Source organism: Polyodon spathula, chromosome 9, assembly GCF_017654505.1.
Source record: "Polyodon spathula isolate WHYD16114869_AA chromosome 9, ASM1765450v1, whole genome shotgun sequence".
Lineage (NCBI taxonomy): Eukaryota > Metazoa > Chordata > Actinopteri > Acipenseriformes > Polyodontidae > Polyodon > Polyodon spathula.
In genome coordinates, this window is record NC_054542.1 from 37,433,392 (window position 1) to 37,445,654 (window position 12,263).

General features: G+C 35.9%; 1 protein-coding gene across 13 annotated transcripts in view; it reads left to right on the forward strand.

The window, feature by feature from the left end:
- stxbp5l (syntaxin binding protein 5L) overlaps positions 1-12,263 on the forward strand; it is a 150,087-nt gene that overhangs the window by 85,814 nt on the left and 52,010 nt on the right. For all 13 annotated transcript variants that reach the window (XM_041259422.1, XM_041259423.1, XM_041259426.1 and 10 more), the window contains exon 5: positions 6,222-6,356. In XM_041259422.1, coding sequence (XP_041115356.1) covers positions 6,222-6,356 — 135 coding nt within the window. The remainder of the gene's footprint in view (positions 1-6,221; positions 6,357-12,263) is intronic.

Consider the following 12,263-nt stretch of genomic DNA (forward strand, 5'->3'; position numbering starts at 1 on the left):
TGAGCAAGTCCCTTAACCTCTCTGTGCTCCATCCTTTGGATGAGACGTAAAACCGACCTATTGAAACTGACTCTGCACAGTAGTTGTTGATGCACAGCTCACCGGTGAGTTTTGGTGCGACTTTTGATAAAAGCTTCTGCTTAATAATATTAATTAATAGCAACCAAGTAGATTAGAGATTGAAGGCACAGTGCACTAAAATTTTCATTTTTTTTGCAATGTAATGAACTTGCTAGCTGTGCCTGAAAAAATATTTCTGATAATTATGTCTGCCCTATTAATCTACTGACACCCAGTGAGTTAGAATGAGCTTTTTGATTAGATGTCTGTCGTGAGTGCAGCCAGTCACAATACAAGCAACATACTGTACATTAGGCAGGATCAAATATGGGACCACCTATAGCCAATCTTATTTGTTCTTATGTGACTGTAACAGCATAAATAGCAATAAAAACTGTCAAACATGTCTAGTTGAATCACTGAAAGTTTATCAAAGCGATGACACTTAAATGACAAGATAATAGTAATAACTTAATTCTTGTTTTAAGTTAGGAAGAGACTTTGTGATCTGCTGAGTTCCTTATCATGTAGGCTTTTCTAACAGTTGCAATCTCATTAGAATCAAATGTAACCATAAACACCTTAAAATGGTTGTCCATTCCTTAAATGTTTTGTCTTTGCCATTTAATTCAAGAGCCTTTGACGAAAGAAGCGAAAACGAAACTTTAGCAACTTTCAGGTAATTGTGCAATAAGCAAGTTCTCTGTATCTTATCCTAAACACTTACTTTCATGTACCCCACTGGGATCACCTTAGTGTTCAGGCACTTAGAAAGGCTGTTGGCTTAGGTCCCCACTGTGGGCTATGACTCAGCCTAGCTACAAGTTTTAAATGGAGGAGCTGGATGTTGGCATTGTGATAATCCCATGGAAATAAGTGTCAAATACTGCTTAGCTACTGTGCTGTCAGGCTGTCAATCAGTGTCGCCCCCCACCCCCACCCCCCCCCAAGAAAATATACTTCAATAAATTACGTTCATGAGTGCTTGTGATATGTGTGGGCAAGCAGAGCTATCAATCTATCTACTTTTAGTAACATATGTGAGAAGTGTTTTGTGAACACTTAGATGCGATGAATTTAAAAAAAATCTTATACACATTCAAAGCACTTGGCCTTCTGTTCAATTACATGGTAGCCGGGAATTGCCTATTTGAAATACCTTTTTATTTTCCTTCTACAGGCTTCAGTCTTTTTTAATTGACATCTTCTGACGATGGGAACTTGAATGTAGCAGTGAAGTTTCTCAGCAGCTCTTTTTGCTTCCAGCTTTTCTACTGCGAAAAATTGCTTCCTGTTGATTCCAGGTCATTATCTTGCTTGACAGTGATCATTAAATTACGTGCAGTCACTTTCTGAAGGTCATACTGCACCTCTCTGCCTCTCCCTTTTTTCCATGAAATTAAAATTATGCAAATGTAATGGAAACAAGTCAGTGTTGCTTGTCATGCCTGTGCACTCAATATTCTTTTTGATTGATGGGCTTTGCTTCTCTTTGTGTTGCACAAAGGTACACTCGATTGCTTAGCTGCACTTTAGCAACTCACAGTATGAGGTAACCACTTTTCAGATTCCTTGGCACATTGCCGAGGACCCAGTAGGTAACTCAGATTATGATTATAATAAATCACTGCTATTGCATTTACTATGGATTTAGTTCTAATTAAAACTCTAGTGGGTGTCTTTAGCCTCATGTTTCACCAAGAATGTCTTGTGCCATTTGTTGTCGATTAAAGGATACTTCTAATTGCAGAACTACTAGGTAGGGTTCCGGCATTGCAAACATTATTTGGATTGTTAAAAAAGGCAAAAACAAAGGCATATATAGATATATATATATATATATCATAATATATATATATATATATAATATATATATATATATATATATATATATATTGTATGTGTTACACTGAACAAAAATATAAACACAACATGTAAAGTGTTGGTCCCATGTTTCATGAGCTGAAATAAAAGATCCCAGAAATTTTCCATATGCACAAAAAGCTTATTTCTCTCAAATTTCATGCACAAATTTGAGATCACCTATTAGTGAGCATTTCTCCTTTGACAAGATAATCCATCCACCTGACAGGTGTGGCATATCAAGAAGCTGATTAAACAGCATAATCATTACACAGGTGCACCTTGTGCTGCGGACAATAAAAGGCCACTCTAAAATGTGCAGTTTTGTCACATAACACAATGCCACAGATGTCTCAAGTTTTGAGGGAGTGTGCAATTGGCATGCTAACTGCAGGAATGTCCACCAGAGCTGTTGCCAGAGAATTGAATGTTAATTTCTCTACCATAAGCCACCTCCAACGTCGTTTTAGAGAATTTGGCAGTAAGTCCAACCTGCCTCACAACCTCAGACCACATGTAACTATGCCAGCCCAGGACCTCCACATCCGGCTTCTTCACCTGCGGGATCATCTCAGACCAGCCAATCGGACAGCTGATGAAACTGTGGGTTTGCACAACTGAAGAATTTCTGCACAAACTGTCAGAAAACATCTCAGGGAAGCTCATCTGCGTGCTAGTTGTCCTCACCATGGTCTTGACCTGAAAGCAGTTCGGCGTCGTAACCGACTTCAGTGGGCAAATGCTCACCTTCAATGGCCACTGGTAAGCTGGAGAAGTGTGCTCTTCATGGATAAATCCCAGTTTCAACTGTACCGGGCAGACGGCAGACAGCGTGTATGGTGTCGTGTGGGCGAACGGTTTGCTGTTGTCAATGTTTTGAACAGAGTGCCCCATGGTGGCGGTGGGGTTATGGTATGGGCAGTCATAAGTTACGGACAACGAACACAATTGCATTTTATCGATGGCAATTTGAATGCACAGAGATACTGTGACGAGATCCTGAGGCCTATTTTCGTGCCATTCATTCGCCGCCATCACCTCATGTTTCAGCATGATAATGCACGGCCCCATGTCGGAAGGATCTGTACACAATTCCTGGAGGCTGAAAATGTCCTAGTTCTACCATGGCCTGCATACTCACCAGACATGTCACCCATTGAGTCTCCTCTCCCATGTTTGGGATGCTCTGGATCGACGTGTACGACATCGTGTTCCAGTTCCTGCCAATATCCAGCAACTTCGCACAGCCATTGAAGAGGAGCGGGACAGCATTCCACAGGCCACAATCAACAGCCTGATGAACTCTATGTGAAGCAGACGTGTTGCGCTGCATGAGGCAAATGGTGGTCACACCAGATACTGACTGGTTTTCTGATATATATACAGACTGATTTAAATTGTAGATTTTAGGTTGCTGTTTTGTAGTTGCTGTAAGCCTTTAAAAGATGAAAGAAGTTGCAAAGTTTGTGTTGTGGTTGGGGTATGCATTATTTATTTATTTTGGCTTTTCATTTCTTTTCACTGACTCATTGTGTGACCCTGAGCAAGTCACTTAACCTCCTTGTGCTCTGACTTTCGGGTGAGAATTGTTTTAAGTGATTCTACAGCTGATGCATAGTTCACAACCATATTCTCTGTAAGTCGCCTTGGATAAAGGTGTCTGCTAAACAGACAAATAATGTGAGATCTACATAGCAAATAGATGTGCTCAATACGTTATTTTGATGGAATAATTTAGTTATCTAACCCCTTTACTGTAGCGAGAATTGTAGAACAATAAGGATATGTATCATATGGTTAGGAAATATGTTATTAACCCGTTTCCTGTCATTTAGTGGACACAATACAATGTGCAAATCTTCTCATTGCTTAAATGCTGAATCTTTTTTATTAACTCTTCTGTGATTTTCCATTTTAAGATAAATGATCTACAATCTACATTATACAACTGTCACTCTTGTGTTATTTAAAACCAATTTATTGTCATGAGTTATCGTCTTTCCACCTGTACTTGATCGAGTATGTATTCCGGCCATGTAGTCCCAAAGTAATAAACAAATGGATCTATAATTTTTTTTTTTTTAAATGTCCAGTACCTGGTGCTTACATAAGAGTATGTATGCAGAAAAAAAGGAAACAATTATGCCACTGCATTTTTGTTAATTTACTAGTTTATTTCAGGTAAATTGTTGTCATAATAATTGTTTTCAATTCTCCTTCTGATGTTGATGCTATTGAGTGCGCATGGCTTCTCTGACTGGGTCCCGTGCCTGTGCTTCATATCTAGATTTCCTACATGATTGCAGAACAAACTTGGAGCACTCTCTGAACAGCAATAGCAATTCATTAAATAGTTCCAAACTGCTTCACTCATGTCTCATTAACTCCAGATTGTTCCTTTGCTGTAATATACCATTGTATTGAGTACAAAACATCTTAAAACATATTTTCAGATATCCTTTGGTCTCTGCATTTTTAGGGCAAGCAACACACACAGTACCAACTGAGACAAGCTTCAGCATTTACAGATATATAATATAAATTATAAATTCCTCTATAGCTATGCTTTAATATTCGGACTGTACAGCTATGCCAAAGGTTTTACATCACCTAGAATTTTAGGATTGAGACATCATTTAAAAAAAAAAAAAAAAAAAAAAACTGTATGAAAATAATTTAGATATTTTATTTAACATCATGTAATCAAAGAAACTACAAGATGATATATCAAAAGTCTACCAGAAGCCATAATAGTAGTGCAGCATTTCATGTTGAATTTCGAAATGTCACGTTTTTCAATTTTTGTCAGTTTTTCGTTAAATATATGGAAAACTACAAAGTGGAATGTAATTCAATATGTTAATGTAACATTATTCAGCAGGTTTCATTCTTATGAAGCAACATTAGTTAATTCAATGGGGTGATGTAAACCTTTTGGCCATAGCTATAGATATTCATTTGTCTTCAATACAGGAGCATATGCACAGCTAAATAAAACAAAAGCCTGTTGTTGCATAAATTTCAATTGGTTAACAACTTGAAAAAATGTATGTCTTACCAAGACAACATTTATCTGCAGTTTTTTTTTTAAATACTGCATTGACAAAGATACCTGTAGTCACACAGAACAGTGCTTAGTTAGCATTATTCAACTTCATATACATAGTGTGCTTAAGCAAAAAAAAATAATAAAATAAATAAATAATATGTAAAAATGTGTGTTCCTTTTATTTTTGTCCATATGATTGTCATCATTAACTGTGTTTAAAATGTGTAGAACACTGTAGGCACCATTATAACATATCATTTAACAAATTTTAGTGTATTGTATTTTATTGGCACAGTGAGTGCCAACAAGCACAATCTTTATGTATTTTAACCCACTGGAATACTGCATGCCAATAATCGCCCTGTTAGGTTAAGGACACAGAACTGTATATTATAACACATTATAACACAAATGTTGTATGTGTAGTTGCCAGTTTCACTATGCCTCAACACTCTACACATAGCTTTGCCTTTTGTAGTGCATATTATTTTATTGGCAAACTGTGTGGTCATTGTGATTTTAATATATGAATACAAAATCAACATAAATTACAAATGCACACCCCTTTTCATTCCTACAAAACAGAGGAATTGTTAAATACTATGGGAATGTATATTAAGAATCCCTTTAAAATATAAAATCCTGTCTACTCTTTTTAAATCACTGTTACTGGTACAATATATTTAATTAGTATACAAATATGGCAGGGTACTGCAATTTGGTTACTATGATATAAATAATACATTTTGTCAAGAAACGCCAAAAAAAAAAAAAAAAAGTCTACCTCGTAATGTGAGGTTATTAGCTTGGGTTTCTAAAGCAAGCACACCTTTTGAGCCACTACTGTCAATGATAGCATGAATCTGAGTACAGCTCCAAGTGTGACACGCGATTCAACTTAAAATACAAAATATTCACTACAATTGTACAGTCCTGTTCTAGTCGAGAAAACATGTCTCCTGTTATTAGTTCCTATCTAGATAGAAGTATCATTGGTTTTCTTTTGTTATTGATTTATATTTTTCTCTTACAGTAGGCCCTTGTTGGTACAGATATTGCTTTTAACTTTAGAGACGACAGTGTCCAAACAGTCACAATACCTTTGGTTATTTATATTGGGAAATGTATAAGTCATAAGTGAGTTCTACTTTAAAACAGTTTGGCAATACTGGATGACAATTCTTCAGTGAAATACAATAGTACATATCATTTTAATTCCATGTTATTATTTGTGTTCTTCTTAAAACAGGATTACCTTCTGCCATATTCCATTCCAAAGTAAATGGCTGTATGTGGGTACAGAGAGAGGAAATACACATGTTGTAAATATCGAGTCCTTCATCCTCTCAGGATACATCATCATGTGGAACAAGGCGATAGAACTGTAAGTACTCTTTGTTTTTTTTGTTTTGTGTGTGTATGTATATATATATATATATATATATATATATATATATATATATATATATATATATATAATATATATATATATAGTGCTGCATCCATTACTTAATGCAGTCTTTTGAAGTCATTGGGGTCAAGCAGGTCTCTACCACCAACAAAATTAGCTTGTGATGATGCCATATCTACTGTGTGTTATAGAGGGAAAAATGGGGTGTATAAAAAAGGCACGTTGCAAGACAAGCATTTGCCATGGTGCCATAGTGTCGACAAGTTGTAACTTTGATTCAAAGTTTCAGTTACTGCATTTAAATCACAGGGCTCTCTTGGGCAAGATTTAGTTCTCTTGCATGCCAGTTTACAAGATTTAGAAGCAGTGCACTTTTTTGTATTCAAAGAAAGTGTCTTGGTGAATGCAAAAGGACTGTGTTAATCTAGATTTATATTGTACTTGTGATGAAAAACTGATGGATGTGAGGTGATTAGTATGTATTTTACTTGACTTACCTTCATGAAAATTTTTGCCCAGCTCAATGAATGATATCCTTCTGAAATAAATTGCCTGTCACATACAAGTGTTGCTGTTTACAGTTTAGTATACAGCTGCACACCCCTCATATTGTTCATGTTAATTTCAACATACATCTGTAAATACAATATTCAAGCCCCTGCAAATAGAGAATAAAAACATGCTCTATAGAAAATAAATGGTATTGCAAACCGGTGGCCTGTGCACAGGTGGTTCCTGGAAAATGAATCTTGTATATACCCATTCATACAGTACATAATAAAATCTACACTACGCCAAACAAAGAAATATGTCCTAACAGCATTTTCATTGCTATTTTAACAGTCAATGTTGTGTGATGCACTGCTGTTGTGATTTCTAAGTCTGTAGGTGAAATAAGGTTAAAAACTCTACAATTGCTTGAGCCTCTTTTGTACAGTCATTAAGATGATCACATGTTGTATGTGTAGTTGCCAGTTTCACTATGCCTCAACACTCTACATGTAGCCATTTAAATGTTTGTTGAGCATTAGTTTTAATGACAATATCTACAGTACTAGTTTGGGTTTGGGGTCGCCTGCTGTACTGTATTCCCACCAGTACAAATATACTGTATAAAACTGAATAATGAGATTTTGTGTTGTTGCTTTGGTGCCATAGAGTGGATAGATAGGATTCCACAGAAATTGTATTTTTTCCCACTTTCAAATGTGCTTGAATGAATTTTAAGATAGTACAAATTTAGACAGTATTAGAAACAGTACTGTTCAGTTGTTGTGCATACTGATTGGCACCTTTGAGATGTTACAATAGCCTGCAGCTATCATCTTCCCATATCTTAAAACAGTCTCTAACATACCTAGATGTCTTTTGTCATATTTGCAGATGTGTTTTTTTTATTTGTCATTTGCAGAACAATTTCTATTATACAGAAGATAATCTGACTAGTGGGGCATCATCAGTCCCCTCCCTTTCCAACTCCTTTGTTTTTTTTCCATTTTATTTTTAATGACAAGGAAATAAAGACAGGCTGACAAAAAAAAAAAAAAAAAAAAAGTTTATTATTGAACAAAATTGCCCATTTAGGAAGTATGGCATGGTGCAGTACACTTTGACAATACAATACCATTTTTTGTTTATTAACCAGACCCATTAGTATTTTTACTCAGTAATAATGCTCTGTCTATGCTGAATCAGTTGCCTTTACATGTTCTAGAAATTCAGGTCCACTTGTTCCACTTCCATATGTGCTTGCAATCCTTATTGTTGCATTTACTCTGGAATGTGACACATAATAGAATGCCCTATCCTGTAGCATGCATCTAATTTAAGAATATTTCTATTTCATAAGAGATGACCCTGATAGCATGTTTGAGTGGAGGGGAGACATCACAACCATCATCTGTGTTCAGCAGAAGAGAATTACCATCCAATGTGATAAAAAGAAAAACAAAGAGCAGACAAAGGATCCCAAGGCCCATTGTAGCAGTGTCACTCAAAGGGCTGCTGTAATTTATTAAGAGAGCTGCACTGCACATCTTTAAAGGGACAGTACATAGCTTTGGGTTTCAGTTCTGCTCTTTTCCTTTTATCATTTTCTCTCAAGAGGACATGTCTTTCATTGGCAAACAGAGATAGGCAAAGTGAAGCCCTAATGCTGATGCTTGACTTGATCCGGAGTCTTTTGGAGAGACATCATAAAAGGCAAGATCAGTACACTCTTTAGTATGATATAGAGCTTAAGGAATAAATTGCTGGGAACATGGTTAGTCTGGTTGTCCGGTTGCTGTTAGCTTTTCAAATAGCTAGTAGTCAATTGTTTTATCCGCTAGACACTGTTCCTTTCCAATAGCCAACTGATAAATTGTTTTAATAAGCTGAAGGAACAAATTCTGTCATCACCACACAATGTTTACTTTAATGTTTTTACTGTAATTTAATTTAGGTTCTGGAGATAACTCTTATAATATTTTATTCAATTTTCTTAGCAAAATTATAAACACATTCAATTAAATTACTAGGGGCCCTGTTTTAAAGCAAGGATGTATTTTCTGAGATGAATAACAGTGTAAATCTTGCAATAAACTATTTAATTACAGAAAGAGTTGTTGCTCTAAGTAGGCCCATGCTAGTTTTATAGTCTTAAAGTATGTTTTATTCCTCTCTGAAATGCTTTTTCTTTCTTTTCCTTTTTTCATCCACTCATACCACTTGTACCCACTATATAATTTTGAAGTTTAAGTGGCCTTGAAGTCACTCTCACTCTTCACTCTAAATAGAGCTGATACACTAGAGTGCATTAACCTGTCCCTCTGCAATTCACTGCCACTTGTGCAGGCCACAGGGATGCCTTTAACGTTAGCTTTTAAGAAACACCAGCATGTGATGTCTGAAACACGTATGGGATTCTAAAGAACAGAGGGATCATGGCATTTTGGTTTGTGTTAATTAAGAAAAGGGATGGATCTGGCAGAGAACTCCCTTTAACCTTTGATCAAATCATGTAAATATCAAGCATATTTTTGGTGCTTCCAATATCAGACTAAAACATCCATCGATCCACTACGTCCCAGCTGTGCGCCTTCCTCCTCTTCCACCCTACTTCCTCCTCCCATGCCTCCACCTGTTTTTTTTGGGTTCCTCAAACAGGGGCGGGCAGCTGTCCTGCTACCCTGCCATGTCTTCCCTGTGGTCAGCCTCTCCACTTCTCTGCAAGCTAATTTACGGGCAGGGGTACCTTGAAAGATGAGGCCAAAGGCCAAAGAATGTAGTATAAAATATGTGTACCGTAGTAGTGTCATCTAGTCAGTTTTAATAAATAATCTATTGTTTCCTGACTGAATGACAGGGATGGTGGATGTTCAGATATTGATGTAGATATAAAAACAGAGCACAAATATAAAAATATAGATAACGCTTAATAAATAATAAGAAAATAGTAACTCAAACTAACATCAGATTACAAATTACTGTGTTTTTTTTTGTTTGCTTTTTTTTTTAATTCGGGTACCAAGCAAGTTGCTTAGGATGTGTTACCTATGCCGGCAAACCAGCTGAACTGTATTTGAATTTGCAGCAAATGTGGAAACAAACTGTATTTGAGAATTTCTTAAAAATGTTACCTCATTATTTATTTAAACTCTAAAATAGGGCACATCATGTTTTGGGGCATCACTTCCAAACCACTAGTATAACCTTTAATTTCTGATATGTCAGGGTTGAAGTGTATACTAGTTATGTAAACTTTAAAAATAACCTTCAGCCAAAATGTAAAGAGACTGATATTTCTGTGCACCTAAAAGCATCTTGACCTACATCAAGAATGTAAACATTAGCAGAAACAAAAATCCTTATTATAAACTAAATAAGAATCATTTTAATTAACAAGAGAGTTCTCAGAAAAGAAAGCAAGAGCACTAATGGTGTTATACAATGCCTTCGTAACATGTAGGTAGAGACATGTATAATACACTCTAGACTTGTATAGACACAACATGTGAAATGATGTATTATGCCATCATCTAATAGTAAATAAGCGTATGCAAACAGTTTATTTTCAAATAGGAATGATACAATTTAAGATAATTACCACACATAAATATGTATTTTTTATTTTATTTTTTTTAGATATGTAACTGGGCATACAATATGTGTTCGTACAACAGTTATAGTCCATATTTGTTTGTTTCTTGCAAATACATAACCATACTAGCAAAAGTAGCAAAGGAGCATGTTGCCAAGCAGAGCAATAGTTTTGAATTGCTATAAGCCCTATTGCTTGGTTGCTATGCTAATATTTTGTGTGACAATAATAAAAATAAATCAGAATTCAGTTATTCAGACATCATGTTGATTGGTCCTTTTTAAGTACATATTTTCCTCACTTTCTTTTTTTTTTTACAGTGAGAATAGTATCCCTATTTTACACACACTCCAGTACCATAATGTTGAGGTTGTCACCTCTATTAAAGTTCCCTTGTTTGCTATTTAACACAATTGTTCACAACCACCTCCTACCCGCTTTACACTATATTGTACATGTCTTTGAAGCTTTAGATACTAATAACTATTTGTTGCAGTAGGTAGATATGAAACATCCTTTCAAATTTGATCAGGAATTTATCAGCCTGTCAGTATGGCATGGCAGCACCACAGAAGCAGCTACCACCTGTGGTATTGTACATAGTTTGCGTGCTGCAAAGAAAAATCAAGCTGTGATGAATGTCACATGGTTTTGTTTTTCACTGTGATTCAGTCCTTACACCATTGTTATTAGTGGAGCATAAGAAAAGGTGACATTGCTGTAGTTTAGAACCAGAAAAGGTGTTTTTTTTGCAAATACCTTTTTTGCATACAATAAACAGAACATCTTTACACTTTACAAGTATCATATTTGTGTGCATTCAAGATAAGTTTTTCTCCTCCAAGCATCCACATATGCACCGGCACACACACACACACACACACACACACACACACACACACACACACACACACACACACACACACACACACACACACAGCATCGAGTGTATTCAGCTGGAAATCATGGGTGAAAGCACTGACCTTTTTCAATTTTATTATTGCCAGCACACATATAGCAGGTGTCAAAATGAAAAGACCAGGTCACCAGTTAGTGCACTTCACTTAATTCCACTTAATTAAGCTTGACACTTAGGAACGGTGTATTTCTATCCATAACCAAGATAGTATTTAAAGTATGCCTAAGGCACTTACAATAAACCAGTATATGAATCATTTATGTACACAGCAAGTGTTGAACGATACATGTTCATATTCAACATTACAGTGTGAAGAACTTTTTTATTGGGTCACATTTTTAAATATATCTTGCATTCATTAAAATCCAGAGACAAAACAATGGTTACATATGATATTGCTAAAATGAAAAGCTTCATTTAAAGCAAAGTCACTACCCAGATGCAGGTGCCTGTATTTAGTTTTTTTACATTTTCAATAAAAAATGTTTTTCAATCAGAAGGTTGCGCTGGGAGATAGAGGAGTCCTCTTGTGTGTGTGACATAGAATCATGCTCCCTCCTGAAACAAGGCTGCAGCTTTTCTGTTCCCATTCATTTCAATCAGAGCATTGTTCCAGGAGGAAGCTGGATCTAGATATCTATGAGACTCATAAGACACATCCTCTTTCTCCTGGAGAACACTCCCAATTGAATAAAAAAAAAAAATATGATCATAATGATATACAGTAAGTGCTTTGTATAGTCAATATAAAAATGCAAACACATAAAAAGATGTTAAGCCTACATAACCAAAATGAGTGGCCATCAGTCTCTTCTGTGAAACCAATTTTATTGTCATTAACTAAGGGTTGTGACAAGTCAGGCACCAGGAATAAGAAATC